The sequence below is a fragment of the Caretta caretta genome, chromosome 22 (assembly GCF_965140235.1).
Source record: "Caretta caretta isolate rCarCar2 chromosome 22, rCarCar1.hap1, whole genome shotgun sequence".
Lineage (NCBI taxonomy): Eukaryota > Metazoa > Chordata > Testudines > Cheloniidae > Caretta > Caretta caretta.
The window spans coordinates 13,995,401-14,013,539 of record NC_134227.1 but is presented as its reverse complement, the minus strand read 5'-3'; the positions used below and the strand labels follow the sequence as shown (position 1 = coordinate 14,013,539).

Sequence of the window (18,139 nt, the reverse complement as noted above, 5' to 3'; positions counted from 1 at the left end):
GTGGTTCACAAAAGAGTTCTATGGTTAAGTAGTGGCTAGGCGTCTTCTGAATGTAAGTGTTGTTCTAACCATCTCTTCTCCATCCATTTACTTAAAATCATGAAAGAAAATCTCTAATTTAAACAAGTTTGGTTATCCCAAATGGCGTGGTTCAGTGAATTAAAAAAAAAAAAAAATCTAGCTTGTGAATGACCTGTTTTTCCTTCAAACCGGCATCATAGCCCTTTGTGTTCTTTTTGATTTGAGTGGCCATAGTAGCAAGTGGGGGGAAATTGATGTGAGATTTACCATAGTTCTTACGATCAGTTTTCTGCTTTGTCTCAGAGTATCTGGACCCTCTTTGCTGAGAACAATCTCTCCCCCAGTGCTCTTGTGGCTGTGTTGTATCACTTTGTCCAAGTGGCCCAGAATAAAAAGGCTATTGTACAGCAGCGGTTATGTGCCCTCCATGCTGCTGGGCTGTACTTCTTACTGCTTGAAATACCAGGTAAGTAGATAGACCTTCCTTTTTAGTGCTAGTGTGGCTAATTTGGCTCAAGCTGTCTGGACAGTGCTTTTACATGTCCCTTGTTCATAAGAACATGAAGTTGGATTGGTAATGGCTGTTGAGCCATTCTCCTCTAGAGTTGTGTGGATGTGCAGTGCTGGAAAGTTGCTATAGTCTTAGTGCTTTGGTGTTGTATGTGAAACAGTTTGATGATCTCAGTCCAGGTCCTAATTGCCAGACATCTTAATCAGTCTCTCCCCCTGACTGGCAGTTTTAGCAGAGGGGCCTGAATGTGACATGGAGATTGAACTTCACCAGGGAAAGATTGTACTGCCAATGCTTGTGCTGTACTTGCTTTGCAGATAGAGAGGATTCAGCTCACTATTGCTATCAGGCTGATCATGAAAGCAAAATTCTCTGACTAAAATAAAAGGTAATCAGAGTTTTCTAGCAGGCTGAATCTGTGGCTGCATCTTTTTGTGTTTTAAGGCTGATGTACGTTCTAGTTAAAAGTTTTGTGTTAAATAATACAGCAAATTCCAGTTTGGCTCATTGTCCTGTTCTATCAGCACCAACAGAGAACGTTTTTGCTGATTTTACTCCTTCCTGCAATTTAATTTTGTTAACTTAAATACTGATTTTTCACTTTCTGAACCTCAAGTCACCAGAATGGCACTCGTGTTCTAGCCATCTGATTGTGCAAACAAGTGGAGCAGATGGCTGAATAATTTTATGCTTTTCATTTATTTGTAGTTTTGTTCTGAAAATGGCTGTTTTGTTTCTGGGCAGGCAGCGTGGCTCATCAGGTGTTCCATCAAGTGATGTTTGACAAATGTCTTCACACCCTGAGAAAGAGCTGGCCTCAAGGGTGTGAATTGACTAGGAAAAGGAAAAAGGATCATGCTAAAAGCTCTCAGGCTGAAGCAAGAAGAAATAAAAAGAAAGGAAGGCCAACCAGGAAAGAGAACTTTGATGTAAGATAATGTTCATACAGTATCTTCAGATACAGTATCCTTATGCTCTCTATTAATTCATAACTCAATAGGAAGCTTATTTAATTTCCAAGTCAAAATGAGACTTCTCTTATCTTCCAGCACTTTACTCTCTCAACCTTGCATTCTGAAATCAAACTGTGTTCTTTTTACTTTGCACATCATTACAAACTTCTGAAAAGCCAGGCATGCAAAGTTAGCTGGCAGTTTCTTTGATGATGAGTGAGTTGCGACAGAAGAAAGCGTGCTGTTCTTCAGCATATTGTTAACATGTTCAGCAGCGTATAGACATGTTGATGTTAATCATGAGTGCAGCCTGTAGCTGTTTTGTATATTTAAGAGATCTGCATGTTAGCAGAACTAGAGGACTAAGGGTATTCAGATCTCCATACTAATCTAATGATGGGAGACTAAGGACTAAATACTTGCAGCCTCCTATGAAGTGCACATGACTGCACCTCTTGAAAAGTTCTAACTTTTCTAAAACCTTCTTTGTTATATTTGTTAACATTAATTGAGTCCTGAACTGGATATCAGAAATCTGAACATGAGGGCAGGGTCATGATGAAAGAGGGTGGAAGAGAGTAGGCAGAGCTAGGAATTTGGCTTTGTGTACATCAATATCAGAATTCAGACGCCCAACCCTAGTTCCTCAGGTGTTTTTGTTTGTAAAATCTCAGATGGGAACAAGCTGTGTGAGATTTTTCTGGGAGCCCCCTTCTCCCTTTTCCCAGCTAATAGTAAATGCCTTTAAATAGTTTGAAATAAAATATTTGGTACGTTGGATGCAAATTCCATCCTGCTTTACTATTAATTAAATAAATTCCAGCCTCAGAGTTTCTGCATAGTACAAATAAGAGTTCCTGCTTTCTAAGAAAAAAAGCGGTTGTATCAATGATAAATGATACTTCTGTCTTCTACCAATCTAGATGGATGAGATTTTTGAAGAGGATGAGGATCAAGAAGAAGAGGTTTATTTTTCAGGACATGATCTGCTTCAAATTCGGGAAGCCATCCTCCTCCTCCTGAAAAACTTCTTAAGACTTCTGCCCAAGTTCTCTCTGAAAGAGAAACCTCATTGTGTGCAGAACTGCATGCAGGTAACTAAGACTACTAAGGACTCAGGCACACAGACAGATCCTGATCACTGCCCCTCACATAACATCACCCCTTTGCTTTCTTGCAGACCTTTGTTGAGTTGACAAGTTTTGAGCCTGCAGTGCATGAATTCGAGTTTTCAGGAACAATGTGAGCTATTATTTCTTAATGTTAATACATTGTTTTGAAGAGGTAAATATGGTGAATATGTTAAGTATTATTATTCTGTGGATGTTAAAATGAAAACAGTGATTTTTCTCTAGATAATATTGAATTAGTTCTTCCTAATTTACATAGAAATGATATTCAGTGAATTTTAAACATGTCTTTCCAGTTAATACAGAGTATGTTTGGTCACTTTATTAAAGTTAATAAATATCCGGCAGTAGGTGAAGCCATCTCAACGTATTCTTTTGTTCAGGAACATAAACCAAGCAAAATATGTCCCAGAGTTGGCCTATCACGGGCTGCGGTTGCTGTGCTCCCCGCTTCATGGTGTAGAAAATAAGGTAAAAGTCTTGACAAAATCTTTCAGGTCTTTCTTTATACATCAAAAAGAAACTATTATTCCCCCCTTTAACAAGCCACTTTCATTATATACGTTGTTTCCCAGTTGGAGATAGGCTTAGGTACCTCTTTTTCCTCATCCCTATATCCTGTGACTTCTGTGAGGATTTGTTGTGTATCTATATAGCATAGTTTAATGAAAACATTTTAGGGATTGTGTTTCAAAAGCTAAGTAAAGTTGCATCTCTTTAATATCTTAGAGCAGAGAATCTGAACAGTTACTGACTTGAACTGCCAGTTCTCTTGCTTCCTGCTAGGTGGTGCTCTAATTCTGTCTGTTAGTATTCTCTGTTGTGGCACAGTTTGGTGATAGGGGCAGTGGGGATTGTGGGAATATTACGCACAGTGGTAAACAGGATTAATGCAAATGGGCAGAAAATTCTTTCTCATAGGAACATCTCATTATACCAAAGTCTGCAGCTTGACCTTTTTTATTATTTTGTTAAATCAAGCACCCTGCATAAATGCTTAATTATTTACATATTGTATCTGTGTTTCCATAGGGCATGTGAACTTAGAAAGTATCCATGTTTTTCTGGATTGTAATCTAATGTCAAGAGGGCACTAGTCTCATTTTTTCAGAGTTTGAACCCTCCTTTCTATCTCTTTGTTGCTCAGGCCCCTCAGTCAAATGATATGAATAATAGGAACAGTGTGGCAAGCAATGGAATGCCAAAAATGTACCTTCTGAACCATCAGTGCATAAGGAAGCATAGGCGTTTAATTTAAGGTGTTTTCTGTGAGGAAAATAATGAATTTCCCCAAGTTCTGTGGATTTCTGTTGTTCCTGATTCATAGAGTTTAAGGCCAGAAGTCTGACGGCCTGTACACCACAGGCTGTTAAATTTCAATCAGTTACTCTTATATTGTGTTCCACTTGAAATTATGCACCTTTTTAACTTGATTGTCCTGCTGGAAAGTAACTTTTTAGGTCTTTTCAGGTTTGTATGACATCAGTTAGGGTAAGTATAACCCCAGTATAAGAAAGATGCTCTCTGTGTATGTAGCTTCCCTTTTAAAGTATTCTGTTTGGATTTTGTAAGGGAAAAATAGTTTCGTATGAACCTGCTTGAATTATTTTATTAACCAAGACACAGTGGTATTCTAGCTCCTGTACTTGTTGTTGAAGATCAGCTGATTCTGGGTGTCTTTTTCTTCCAGACTCTGCACCGTATCTTCCATCGTCTCCTCAATGTCATCCTCATGCTGGAAGGGGAAGAAGGATCCAGGCATACAGCCCTTTCTGTCACATCACAAGTTATTGGTGCTAGGAATCAGGGAATAAAATTCATCAGGTGAAGTACAAAGTTGTTTGGTTAGCATAATCTTACTCCCCATTGCTAGTTAATAGAGGGATTAGAATAACTAAGGCTTATTCTGAAGCTGTTGTGTATAGGTGAGGATTAATTTCAATTTCTGTCAGAAGAGCTAACATAGGACTTGTCTTCTGAGGGGAAAAAACACTGAATGTTGAAAACTGGGATGGGAGGGCAAAGATCTCCTGTTTTAGACTTGCAGCAAATTGTGAGGATTTTAGTTCATAACTGAGTGTGATGAAGGAGACCTTTAGTTAGGAATGTATCCCTTAATTCTCTTAATTCTCATCTTTCTATTTCTTAGCTTTTTGCTTTCATTTATGCTGTCCCTTATACTTGGAACAATATTCTACTTTCATCTGCCAAGGGCTTGTTATTTCCTCCAACCCTATTCATAAATACCTGCTCCTTCCAGGAATCTTTCTTGTATAGGCGCTCCATCTTTCTGTGACATCCCCTACCTTTACTGCTGTCCTTTGTCTTGTCTACTGGAGAACACAGGTGTTTGGGACAGACGGGACACATCTAATTCTGTTTTGCCAAGTGCTGCTCAAGTTTTTGGCTCTAGCTAAATGATTGAAGTCCTCACCAGTTAGATGCAATTAAACAAACACTTGGGTACTGGTGGGCTTAGTAACAGAACTGACCCAGGTATGGAGCTTTACAACGTTATGCTATGCAGCAGTCACAAGAGGGTGGGGGTTGGCTAACTGTTGCACGGAGTTTGTTTTTCGTACCCTACTTCTAATGTGTTGCTTTTGGGAGCAGCTGCTATTTCTGACTTCCTCTTCCTGCATTTAGAAACAAGAATATTTTAAAAGCACAGTTTATACAGAGACCAGTGAACAATATTTAACTGTCAGAGTAGGAATAAGGAAGCTCTGTGTACAGCTGCCTGTCTGAATGTAGGAGATGACCTTGTGCTAATTTTTTGCTCCCTATTACAATAGCAACCTGTTATAAGTTGCTTGTTTCTGTTTTGTACAGCTCTATAGTAGATGAACTAAAGGAAGTCGCCTTTCCTGTGCTCCGAATCTTACTGCAGCATATCTGTGCCAAGGTATGTTAGCTCCTTTTTATGTCTCGGATCTAAAGACAGTGGCACTATTCTTGGATAAAATGTGATGCCTATGAATGAACGTGGAGAATCTATTTCCTTAACTTTCACCACTTAAACTTTATCACCATGGGTCTTCTGTTGGGTATTTTAGTATGTCTGAGATTCTTGTGACAAAGTGACTCTCTTTAGATCCATGTAAGTGTTTTCAAACCGTCAAAGTATGGCACGCATCTTAGCAGAGAGATTCTCATGGACATTTCTCCACTGTTCACAATTGCTTGTACCTTCTACTGACATCTTAAACGAAAAAATTCAATCTTGTGACAAACCAATTACTTATGTGGCCAAGTAAAAATAGAGAAACATTTAACATATGTGTAGTTACTGTCAGGGTGACTTTAGTACCTGAAAACGAAGATTACAAGAGCCCTGTGACCAGCCAGCTGTCCATGGATCACCCTTTAAATCAAGATCACTTTTTTCCAGTCTTCACAGTTGCCTTGGGAAGCTAGCATTATCCCCGTTTTATAAAGGGGGAATCTTTTTGCTTTTGAGGGTTTGTGCGTTGCCCAAGGCCATATGTTGACCCATTGGCAAAGACAAGCTTAGAATGCTGGAATTCCTGGTTAACAGTCCTGTGCTTGCACTGCTAGGCCGTATTACCCTCTTGAATAAACTGATATTTATTCTGAGGACTGAAATGTGTTTTAGCTATCATAACAGACCATCCGAATATTGGTCTTGGCAAATTCCCTTGTCCTTGTATTTCAGGTCCCAGATAAAGCTGACTATCGTACCTATGCCGCACAAGCCCTGATGCAATTGCTGAATAAGCTCCCTTGTGCAGAGTATGCTGATTTTATAGCTTGGCTTTATAGATACTCACATAATACCAAGGTAAGTGTATATCCTATTTAATACACCAGACCTTTGGACATCGGTGTATTCTGAGCAGGTAAAACGCCGTATAAGTACGAAATAGTATTTTTCTTATAGCTGACGGCCGATAGCAACTAGATTACAGCTGTGATAGATGTCTCAGTGCTTTAACACTGCCGTAGTAGAGAATCTGGTGTTCTTCACTTCCATAGATTCCCTACAGGGTGTTTGCCCTTGATGTAGCCTTAGCTTTGTTGGATATGCCGGAGAGGAAACTGGACAGCTCCTTGTCTGTGGATCATCAGAAGCTTCTAAAGCACAAGTTTCTGGTGCAGGATATGGTGTTCGGCCGCTGCTCAGACAAGGCACCTACGGTCCGCAGCAAAGCACTATCCAGTTTTGCTTACTGTCTGGAAATGAAAGCTGCCACTACGTTGGAGAGTATACAGGAGCTATTACAAGGCAGTAAGTATGGCAGCTGAATTCAGTATTGCTAAATGTCTCTTGAATTTTTGGGGGAACAGTTATTGGGAGATCAAAGATCTAATTGTCAAGGAATTAGAAATCTGGGCAGAGGTCCCTTAGGTGTTATGACAAAGTGAAAAGGTAGTCGTCTTGTTACTCATTACAACTTATATTTAGAAAGGCTTTATTGACAGTATGACTGGTTTAAATAGACTCTGCTGTGTGATGACTTTGAAAGACATTTACAAACTACTTAATGACTCATTTAAAAAATAAATTCCTCATTCCTGACACACAGTTATTATCTTCAGAAACCTTTAGTGTCTGGGAAGTTTAAATCTGTCATGTTTAGCATGCTAAACTTCCCATAGTGTGATTAAAAAGCCAGATGGCATGCTCCAGTAATGCATATGCAGTCTCCTATTCTTAGATTACCTGCCTGATTATTTTTGGAAAGAAGAAGAATCCTGAATGGAATTATCTTGTTTGATTTTTTTTTTTCTTCTTTCTGCAGCTTCTGGTCATATACTTTTAGACACAAACAACTACCCTGAGAGTTTGGTAACCCACACAGAAGGTAAAGTCTTCTCTTAAAAATGTTTGTTTTTCCTCCACATGCCTTATGTTCTCTACAGAGAAATAATTTTGATATATGAAATCTCGGGGTGGGTACATCACATTCTCCATTTAGTGATGCGCCACACTGTGCAGAGAACATATCCTTTTTGTCTTCTTAATCCTTTGATTTACTTTTTTTTCTCTTAGCTCACTCCGACCATCCACTGAAGACTCTTCCGACTTTCAAGACCATTGAATTGACCAGGGATGGTGATACCACTGTGTTCGATGGTAGGTCAAAATCACATTTGTCTTTTCAGCTGATATTAGGTTTTGGCAGTGTCTAACAGCAATCAGAGCCTCTTATGTGTATTCAGCATTTAGTTTTCTATATAAGTAAACAGATCTTTCCGTAGCGATTTTAGGTTCCACTTCTATGTAATGAGGGGAGGGTTAGAATTTTCAGTTTTAAAGAAATTCCATTTCCATTTAAGTCTGGAAGAACCACTCTGGAAAGTGTATTTAATCTTGACATATTGATGTTCATTTCTACTGATGTGGCAGAAGCACTTGTCAAAAAGCACATTAATTACCATCTCTTTTGGAAGGAGTAAATTATGTGGATGATAACACTTGTAGCTCCATTGCTTGTAATAATATTAATAAAATCTCTTGCTTCAGAGCACAAGGAACAAATATATTTTCCCCACATAAATATTGCACCACTTACTAGGTGCATTATGTGGGATTAGAATTCACTTTTCTGCAGCATCAGGTATTGGCATCTTGTCCTGAGCTTTTGGGAACTGCACAGCTGTACCTACATCTTTGCTCTTATATTTACTACTCCCACTACCACCACTCCCTTTGTACTGCTGCTAATCCCACTTCACTATTCCCCTTGTGTCCCTCATGTATGTCTTCGTTACTTGTCGCATGCTGCTCCCTACACAGGAACTCCCTCCATATCTCAGTGTGACAGGCTCCTATCTTCTGTGTTAAAATCCTTCCTTAAAACCAATAAGAATCCACTCAGTAAAACATATGATATTCTTATAAGATCTACTCTCTGAGATAGAAATGCCTTCTAGGCCACTCAGTGTATGATGTGTTCTCTATTTAGGTTGTAGGCTCCATGGAGTAAAGAGTGTGGCACTTAATAAAACAAATTAATAACAATAACTCAGTGCAATGGGTTGGCTGTGCTTGATAGGATAGCTGGAACACCAGGGACATGTGAGCCAGAGTTGAGGTGCATTAGCAGAGTTGTCTGGCTGCATTATACTTGACTCAAGCCTATGCTAATTTCTTACTTACATGAGGACCAAACAGTTTAAATATTTTAGAAAGAAAAGAAATGGTAAACAATGTATTCAAAATGTGATCAACCCCATGTTTAGAAGAGACAAAAGAATGGCAGTGTTGGCCCAATGGGGCTACTCCTGGGGGAATTCTGCATCACTGCATGTGTGCAAAATTCACGTCCCCTGCAAATTTCTTGGCTTCTCTGCAGAAAAATGACTTCTGAAGGGGAAGCAAAGGGAAGCCGCAAGAGTGGTCACGCGCCCCACCCCAGCAGCGCAGGCAGGTTGATTCGGGCGCCTGGAGCAGCTGGTTGAGACGTAAATCACCGCCAGGGGTTAGGAAGGGTTAGGCAGACATGCGTGAGAGAGAGAGAAACTGTCCCTTTCGCTCGCTATTACAGCACACTTGGCATGGAGGGGCAGAGCTTTGGGTTGTTTCTGAGGAGCTAGGCGTGGGGCAGGCTCTGTTCTCTCAGGCAGAGCAGAATGTAGCATCCTGCCTGCTTAGTGAATTGTTTTCATTGTTCTAGTAAACTCCCCCAGGAGTATAAAACAGGTGTAAAAGTCTTAAGGCTCCTTTACATTGCCAGAGTGGTGTAAAGGACAGTATGGCCTCATAAATGCTTATGGTGCTTTAGTAATTAAAACTGGTCTAAATTTTTGGACTGAAAAAATTTCCTATTGGAATGTGCTCCATGAACTGTTTGCTACTGACCTTTCTGGAGATGGTCAGTAGCCAATACAAATTGTGTGTTTGATTCCCCAGCGCCTACTTGTTCTTCAGTTGTCTATGATGTAACCTTGAGCATATGGCTACATATATTTGTTGACTAATAACTAGAAATAAAGGGTCAAACCTTGCTACATTACTATTAGGAAAGGGAGTTTGGCGATTTCCTCCAATGCTCCCCACTCCAAATCTTCATCCATTGTATTGTAGTTTAACTAAATTACCAAAATAATTGAAACCATATGACCAACAAAATATGCAGAATTTTGCAGAATTTTAAAATACTGTGCACAGATTTTTTAATTTTTTGGTGCAGAATTTTCCGGTGCAGAATTCCCACAGGAATACAATAGGGTTAATGCACATTACAGAGCCTGTAGTACCTATTGTGTACTACATTATGTTCATTCCCTTTATAGTCCTTCTCCGCCTGCTGAAGGTCACCTTGGTATTGTTCCTGTCCATTATGCTGAAATGCTCAGTCAGTGCCAGTTGGCAAGAGCATGATTATCTTAGCCAGTTGGTTCCCCCTGCAATAGTTTAGTTTGTCATGGACTGACCTCCCCAGAAAACTTGTTGCTACTAATTAAGGCAGTATATCTCTGTTCCTGTAAAAGGATCTGACACTATCAAGCCATCTAGCAGCTGAAGTCAAGTGGAGAGAATAGCTGCCCATTAAAAAGGCATTTAGGTCCCAATCCAAAGTCCATTAAAGACAGAGTAATGATTCCCATTGACTTCAGAGGTCTTTGGATCAGGGTTTTACTGACCAGAACACAGAAGCGCAGTGCTCCAAGCTGGACATGTATTATAGAAACAGTGTTTTATTGGGGAATCGTTTTACGCTGAGACTTTGCAAAGTATACTTGGAAGAAGATGAACATGTAGGAAATTCCACTATAGGAGCTCTGAAAGATAACAGCAGGATTGAAACTAGTTCACCAGAACAACCAGTTTTAGTGCTAGAATGCTGATTATTCTGGGTGTCAAGGGTGATAACTGACAATATAAGAGCCTAGTTACATCTACCGGTTAATAAACTCACTGGTAGACTATATAATTTCCCCTAATCATGTATAAAAGTTTGTTTCAGTATTTGCAAGGAAAATAAAGCTTTAGGCCTAATTTCCATGTATAGGGAACGGAAGTGGTGTTCTGCTTCCATCAGGACTCTCGGGTTCTATTTTTACTCTGCCACTGACTTTGTGACTTCATGCAAGTCACTTGACCCCTCTATGCCATAAGTTCCCCATCTGCAAAATAGATGTATTAATACTTCCTTCATCACAAGGGGTTGTGAGGTTTAATTCACTAATGTTTGTAAAGCACACTGAAATTCTAGTGTGTGAGGCTTGTAACCCATCTTAGATTATTTCCGAGTAGTTTTCTCATGTCCCACTACCCAAATCTCTATCCCACAAACAGCAGAGTTACCATCATACAGACTTTCTTGAGAGTTTTGCACAGTGTTAATTTGATAAGACTTTTAAGGTTAAAAATGATCCGAGGCCTCTTTATAAAGAAAAACAATTGGTCAAAAATTACACATTCCCTTTATTTTTATTTTATTTTCTAAAACATTTAGTACGTTTTAGAGACGCTACAGAAGCAGAAAAGGCAATAATAATGGGGGATTTCAACGACGCCCATCTTGCCTGGGGATGTGTTGCCTCAGGGAAGGATGCAGAGATAAAATTTCTAGACCTATTAAATGACTGCTTCTTGGCTCAACTTGTCCTGGAACCCACAAGGAAAAGACCATTCTTGCTTTAGTCCTAAGTGGAATGCAGGATCTGGTCCAAGAGATGACTATAGCTGAACCACTTGGTAATAGAAATTTAGTATACTTGTACAGGGGGAAAATACCAAGGAAATCCACCACAGTAGCTTTTAGCTTAAAAAAGGGGAACTACGCAGACATGAGAGAGCTAGTTAAAAGGAACAGTCACGAGGGTAAAATGCCTGCCAGCTGCAAGGAGGCTATTTAAAAACACCATAATAGAGGCTCAAACTAACTGTACGCCCCAAATAAGAAAAAGAACAATAGGACTAAAAAAATGCCAGCATGGCTAATTAGCAGAGTGAAAGAGGTGGTTAGAGGCAAAAAGGTTCCTTTTAAAAATTGTTGGTGTAGCCATGTTGGTCCCAGGATATTAGAGGGGATGGAGGGGAGATTCCCCACATCTGAGCCATTCTTTTTAGGTGACAGAGATCTGAGGAACTGTCCCAGACTGAGGTGTCAATAAAAGATGTTTTGGAACAAATTGATAAATTAAACAGCAGTAAGTCACTAGGACCAGATGGTATCCCCCAAATGTTCTAAAGGAACTCAAATATGAAATTGCAGAACTACCAATTGTGGTATGTAACCTGTCGCTTAAGTCAGCCTTTGTACTGGTTGATTGTAGGATAGCTTATGTAACACCTATTTTTTAAAAAGGTTTCAGAGGTGATGCTGGCAATTACAGTCCAGTAAGCCTAACTTCAGTTCCAGGAAAATCGGTTGAAACTAATAATGAAGAACAGAATTGTCAGGCACGCAGATTAACATGATATGTTGGGGAAGAGTCAAGACAGCTTTTTAAAAAGGAAATCATGCCTCACCAATCTATTAGACTTCTTTAAGGGAGTCAACAAGTGTGTGGACAAGAGTGATCCAGTCGATATAGTATACTTGCATTTTCAGAAAGCCTTTGACAAGGTCTCTCACCAAAGGCTCTTAAGTAAAGTAAGTAATCAAGGGATATGAGGGAAAGTTCTCTCATGGATTAGTAACTGGTTGAAAGATAGGAAACAACGGTAAGAATATGTGGTCAATTTTCACAATGGAGAGAGGTAAATAGCAGCATGCCCCAGGGATCTGTCCTGGGACCAGTGCTGTTCAAAGTGTTCATAAATACTGTAATCTGGGGAAAGTGGTAAAGAGTGAGATGGCAAAGTTTGTAAATGGTGCGATAGTTAAGTTCAAAGCTGACTGCGAAGAGTTACGAAGGGATCTCACAAAATTGGGTGGCTGGGTAACAAAATGGCAGATGAAATTCAGTGTTTGGTAAGTGCAAAGTAATGGACGTTGGAAAAAATAATCCCAACTATACACACAAAATGATAGTTTCTAAATTAGCCTTTAGCACACAAGAAAGAGACCTTGGAGTAATCATGGATAAGTATAACTTGGTTCAAAAAAGAATTAGATAAGTTCATGGAGGATAGGCCCGTCAATGGCAATTAGCCAAGATGGTCATGGATGCAACCCATGCGCCGGATGTCCCTAAACTTCCAACTGCCAGAAGCTGGGACTGGACGTGGCAGGGGATGGATCTCTTGAAATTGTCCTGCTCTATTCATTGGCACTATTCATCTGGCATTGACCACTGTCAGACACAGAATATTGGGCTAGATGGACCATTGATCTGACCCAGTATAGCCATTCTTATGTACATAACTCTCCTTTCAGGATTTTACCTAAAATATAAAAGCAATACAAATATACTTAAAATTACAAATAAAATATTTGAAAATCAGGGGTTTTTTTTCGTTTACCTGCCAGATACTATGTGGTTTTTCTTTTCCTGTCAACAATTGATGATCAACAGAGTGCGGAGCTGTGCTCTACCTTGTCATGATGTGCTGCTTGCCCTATCAGTATCTCCTGGTGGTGCTGCAGTCTCTACCTGTGTTGGATCTCATGATTCTTTTTCCATGCTTTCCCTGGACAGGGAAGGAGATTATGGGTATGCTGAGACTGAGAGCAGGGGATGAGAAGACAAATGTCAGGAAGTCTGCACTCCAGGTATATTCTCTACTGAGCACTGTGTGCTATTAATATAAACATGTAGGCTAACATTCTGCAATGAATTCATGGAGTGATCTGCCCACATGGAGCTCACTGAAGAATCATGGCCTCATTTTGCTGCTCCTGCAGCATATAGGCAGGTCTTTCAAAATGCCTTCTCCACTTGTTCCTGTTAATTGATGAGTGAATAATGCAAGCACAACGAATTCTACCAGTACTCTCGTTGAAGTTCACTTTAGAAATAGGGCTTCTTTTCAAATGTCAGTAGGCTTTTATATTAAGCAACTTCCTTATATAAATTGAGGCATGTTTGTTGGGTAGTTACTCAAGAATTCATGAACTCATTTACAAAGGAACTGGATTTTATCCAGCCTCGATTTTGGAGTGTGCTGCTTTAGTTTAAAAAAAAAAAAATCATAGAATAAGAGGCAGTTGGTCTTGGAAAAAAGAGACTGTCCTCTTGAAATCTAGTCAGTTTAAAAAAAAAAAAAGTTAAAATAGGCATATAATCCCTGCCCCACAGTTCTCCTCCTGGTTGATTTATGTTTGTACAAATATACTGTTTTGGGTCTATAGAATGTTTGTTTTCCTTTTCCTTGTTACTGTGTGATGACCCACACAAATGCAAAGGGAAACTGACTGTAACTGTACAGAGGGAAAGGTGAAGCTAACTTTACCTAAGTGCTGTTACAAAGCCTGTTCACTTTCAGTTTTTGTGTCCCCCAGTGTATCTCTAAGTCTTGAGATTTACCGTCGTTGGGACCAGTTCTTCTCCCATTGAAATCAATAGGAAGTGGGTTGGATTTTTCATTGGCAGCCAAATGTGCACCCATTGTATTCCTATCAGTGTTGTCACGGTGTTTGATTTCTAGGTCTTCACGAGTATCTTGAAGCACAACGTGATCCCATGTACCCCAGAAGACTTGTCCACTCTTCAAGATCGCTGCCGGGACCCTGCCGTCTCCGTACGGAAGCAGGCACTACAGTCTATTACAGAGCTCCTTATGGTGAGGGGAAAGAGCGCACAATATTTACCGAGACTGGCAGAGTATAATTTTATTTAAAGGGGGGAAAAAAAGAGGGAAAAGACCACATAAATTACTATCCACTTATTTCTCCACTGAATTTCTTTAGATTGATTTAACTTTGTTGCCTTTGACATGAAAGACCTATCTTACTCTTACACATAGTTGTGAATAACATTGACATTTCCTGTTGTTATACACATCTCTTTCTGGCTCTCATACGGCTCTCCTGTAGCAAATTGGTACATTTGTTGTTCACCTGGTCAGAAAAAAAAAAAAGTCTGAATCATTGTACTGAGATTGCAGTATGCAGATTGTATCATTGAAAGATTTTTCCTGCTTTGATGTTTATTTACAAAAGGTTAGCAAAGGAGGATAAGAGCACAAGTTTTTTTAGGCGCAGCTCACTACCGTTCGTTTTAAGTGACCTGCTGTAGTGCTTTCCTGGGACACTGTGTGAGACTGATTTTAGTTTTAGAAAATAAATATTACAAACCTCAGATCAGTAGGAATAACTGATATCTTGAGCATGAATATAATATTCAGCAATTGCATGGTGATTTAGAAATTTAAGGCTACTGGTCCCAAACACTGTAAGACTTCAATACTGCTTCATCAGTACCTTGGAAACTAAAATTGTCCAGGCTCTCATTAATCCCACCATAGCATCTGAATGCGTAGAATCTGAATTACTGGCTTCAAAGTATTTCTAATATGGAATTTTTTTCTCTTTAGACTCAACACAATAATGTTATGATACAGAAGGCCTGGTTAACAGGTGTGGTCCCTGTTGTGATGGACAGTGAGAACTCTGTGCAGGAAAAGGCCTTGGATTGCCTGGATCTGCTTTTGTTGCAGCACATTAAACACTATAATAAGTTCATGCATGAAGACCGAAACCAGACACTGGCCTGGGATCTCCTTGCCCTCATCACTGCAGAAAATCAGGAGTTGAGGTAGGTCAGTTGTACTGCCAATTCCAGTCAATAAAGAGGAGTCTGGACTCGTATGTTGGCCCCTTCCAACTCAGTGTTTCTCTAGGCATGTATTGCTGTTATAATGCTTGTACTCCTATAAAAATACGTGAAATGTGTCCAGCTAATCCTGTGTCAGGAGATTATTGACTACACTGTAGAGCAATAGCAGCTTGTCTGTCGGTTAGAGTAGAGGACTGGGACACAAGTTCAGTGTTCTGTTCCCGTCTCTGCCACTCACTTTCTGTATGACTCCAACCTTTGTGTATCTCTGTTTACTTACAATTAAAATGTATTTAATACCTACTGCACAGGGATGTTGTGAGGCTTAATTAATTTTTGATACATCTTTCGCCTGGGGATCTCAAAGTGATTTAAACAAGTACATGTTACTATTAAGTGGTACTGTCAGTGCTAATGTGGGTATTGTTATATTCTGAGCTGCTTGCATTGCTCTACCAGTTTAATGGGCAGGGTATAGCAGGCCTGAAAATCAACAGCCAATTATTTCCATGTTGGCAATTGGTGAGCACAGCACAGTTCTCCTGTGTATTGGATGTTTTAACTTTGATTCCTTTTCTCTGAACTCCAGTGTTCGAATGGGAGAATGACACATGTGGTGTGTCTTTTGGTGTATTGCTAGGAACTTGGACTGTTAAAGTTAATTGAGGGTGTGGTGATGAGAAAAATAACCATCTATATATTTATAGAGATCACTGTACATGGGATTTTTTTTCCCTCTCTTCATTCTGGTGTACAATATGTTACTTGTCTTATGACTAATAGTATCTTACTGCCTTTTGCAGAACGCTGTGGGAAGTAGCAAAAGAGATGAGGTGACACACAAAATGACAGGGACAAAACACTGATTAAAAGCAGCCTTATGTTTATTAGTCAACAGCATGTAATAGATCTTAAATAGAAAACTGATCTGTCGGTCGTGCTGCCTTTCTGGCTTGTAAAATCATTTTACCAGTCTAATTTTGGCTCTTGTATATCATACTTTGCACATCCATAACGCTTTCCAACTGAGAATTTCAAAGCACTTGATGAACATTGAGTTTCAGAATTCCCCCAGCATGAGGAAGGCAAGTATCATGGTCCTTGTTTGACAAAAGAGGAAACTTTGACCCAGAGAGGTAAAGTGAATTGCCTAATGACACAGAGGGAGCTTCCTCAGAGATGGGGGTAAATCCAGACCCTTAAATCCCAGTCCTGTGCCTTAATAACAAATTTATCTTCTTCTGGCTTGTGGATGTTGGCTAGAAACCGCCAACAAAAAATCTTCCCCTGCTGGATTCTTCTAGTTAAGTTTTCTTGGCTATAAGCATACCAGACATTGGGCCCAATTTAGCAGTGACCTGATATCTATAGTGATACATCCATATCTACGTGGCAGAAGCTTTGTGTGCACCTGAATTATGAACTGGAATATGGAAGAGAGGATGTAAATATTTGGGGATTAAATGTAGAATGGAAATCCTGATTTGTTCAGAACAATGAGAAGTAAAAGTTTTTTTTACATAAATAGCCACCAGACGGCAATGTCACCAACTTCATTGTGTTGCCTGCTGCGTGAAGGGTGGCCTGGCTAAAACTGCTGGCCCTTAGTATAGATTCAGAGATGAGCTGTTTTGTCTGTGGCATGCTTAGCTCTTTTCTCCTTTCTGTCTTCCTTGCAGCCGTTATTTAAACAAAGCTTTTTACGTATGGTCCCAGAAGGAGAAATTCTCCTCCACTTTCATAAATAATGTAATGTCATATGTGGAAACAGAGCATGCTGCATCAGCCTGGATGGTGCTCGCAAAGGTAGCAGGTTCCTCACCCAAGCTGGATTACTCCAAGATAATCGAATCCTGGGACAGTGTCAGCAGGTGTGTGCCTTTATCTTAATCATTCGGCAATTAAAAGACATGCAGGGCAGGCCAAGAAAACGATCTCCTTTTCCTGTCTCTCCACAGGTAGAGTGTTTGGTGACTGCTTAGATCAAAGTGCTTAATTTAAACTAACAGTGCTTCCGTCTAGGAGAGAAGCAGTGGCCTGCAGCCTTGAGCTAGAGCCCGATCATCCAGTACCTTAAAGTTGCCTTCAAGCAATGTTTTCATTCACCCTGACAGTTCTGCCTTCAGCATGCATAATCCAAATGAAAGGATTTTCTGACTCTAGTCAGTTTTTCTTCTTGGATTAATGTTTCTATTTGTCCCTTTTATGGCCTTTCAGACAGCAAAATACCAGCACTAATACCGCAGGTCACATCCTGTGTGTAATTGGACACGTTGCGAAGCATCTCCCCAGAAACACCCAGGGCAGGCTGATTGGTGAGTGCCTTGGTGTGGGTCAGTGTTCAGCTTTGCCTCCCAGCTCCACTGTATTTTTGTCTTTCTATTCATAGTCAGCTAGCATGAGCACTCACCTCAGCTAGGTGTTTGACCTTTTTTTCAGATGATATCAAGTGCTGGCTGAAGGAGTTTAAGTGTCCCCTGGAGGTGATCAGCCCAGCTGTTGAAGCTCTGCAGAAGCTCTGCCATGCATACACAGATGCCCCTGGGGAGGCACAGGTGGGGCTTCGAATAGACTGTTTTAAAAGTGTATTTCACACATCTCGAGAAGGTCGTCTCTTGAAGACGGAGACATTTTCCTCTCCTGAAAATGCTGGTTTCTTCAGCGCACAAAGGAAAGAGACTTCTGACTCTAGAAAATTGCACCTCTCTTCTGTTGAGCCATCTTGATTGGTATATCATGCTAGCACTGGCATGCACCTAGTGTTAGGGATGGGTTTGAGAGAGCTGCTGCTTCTTTTTTTTTTTTTTTTCCCTAAGAGAATGTTTTGCAGTTGAAATCCGCTGAATTCACTTCCTTAAGGGACCTACAGTAGTGCCTATTTTGATACA

At 40.0% G+C, this 18,139-nt stretch overlaps 1 protein-coding gene across 2 annotated transcripts in view; it reads left to right on the top strand.

Moving 5' to 3' along the window:
• The window catches only part of NCAPD3 (non-SMC condensin II complex subunit D3), a 47,977-nt gene that overhangs the window by 8,676 nt on the left and 21,162 nt on the right, over positions 1 to 18,139 (top strand). For both annotated transcript variants that reach the window (XM_048827177.2, XM_048827176.2), the window contains exons 3-19: positions 325 to 487; positions 1,277 to 1,461; positions 2,409 to 2,579; positions 2,666 to 2,727; positions 2,999 to 3,086; positions 4,306 to 4,439; positions 5,448 to 5,520; positions 6,292 to 6,417; positions 6,612 to 6,864; positions 7,379 to 7,441; positions 7,630 to 7,713; positions 13,173 to 13,246; positions 14,122 to 14,256; positions 15,010 to 15,230; positions 16,931 to 17,122; positions 17,469 to 17,566; positions 17,691 to 17,806. In XM_048827177.2, the coding sequence (XP_048683134.1) occupies positions 325 to 487; positions 1,277 to 1,461; positions 2,409 to 2,579; positions 2,666 to 2,727; positions 2,999 to 3,086; positions 4,306 to 4,439; positions 5,448 to 5,520; positions 6,292 to 6,417; positions 6,612 to 6,864; positions 7,379 to 7,441; positions 7,630 to 7,713; positions 13,173 to 13,246; positions 14,122 to 14,256; positions 15,010 to 15,230; positions 16,931 to 17,122; positions 17,469 to 17,566; positions 17,691 to 17,806 (2,238 nt within the window). The remainder of the gene's footprint in view (positions 1 to 324; positions 488 to 1,276; positions 1,462 to 2,408; positions 2,580 to 2,665; positions 2,728 to 2,998; positions 3,087 to 4,305; positions 4,440 to 5,447; positions 5,521 to 6,291; positions 6,418 to 6,611; positions 6,865 to 7,378; positions 7,442 to 7,629; positions 7,714 to 13,172; positions 13,247 to 14,121; positions 14,257 to 15,009; positions 15,231 to 16,930; positions 17,123 to 17,468; positions 17,567 to 17,690; positions 17,807 to 18,139) is intronic.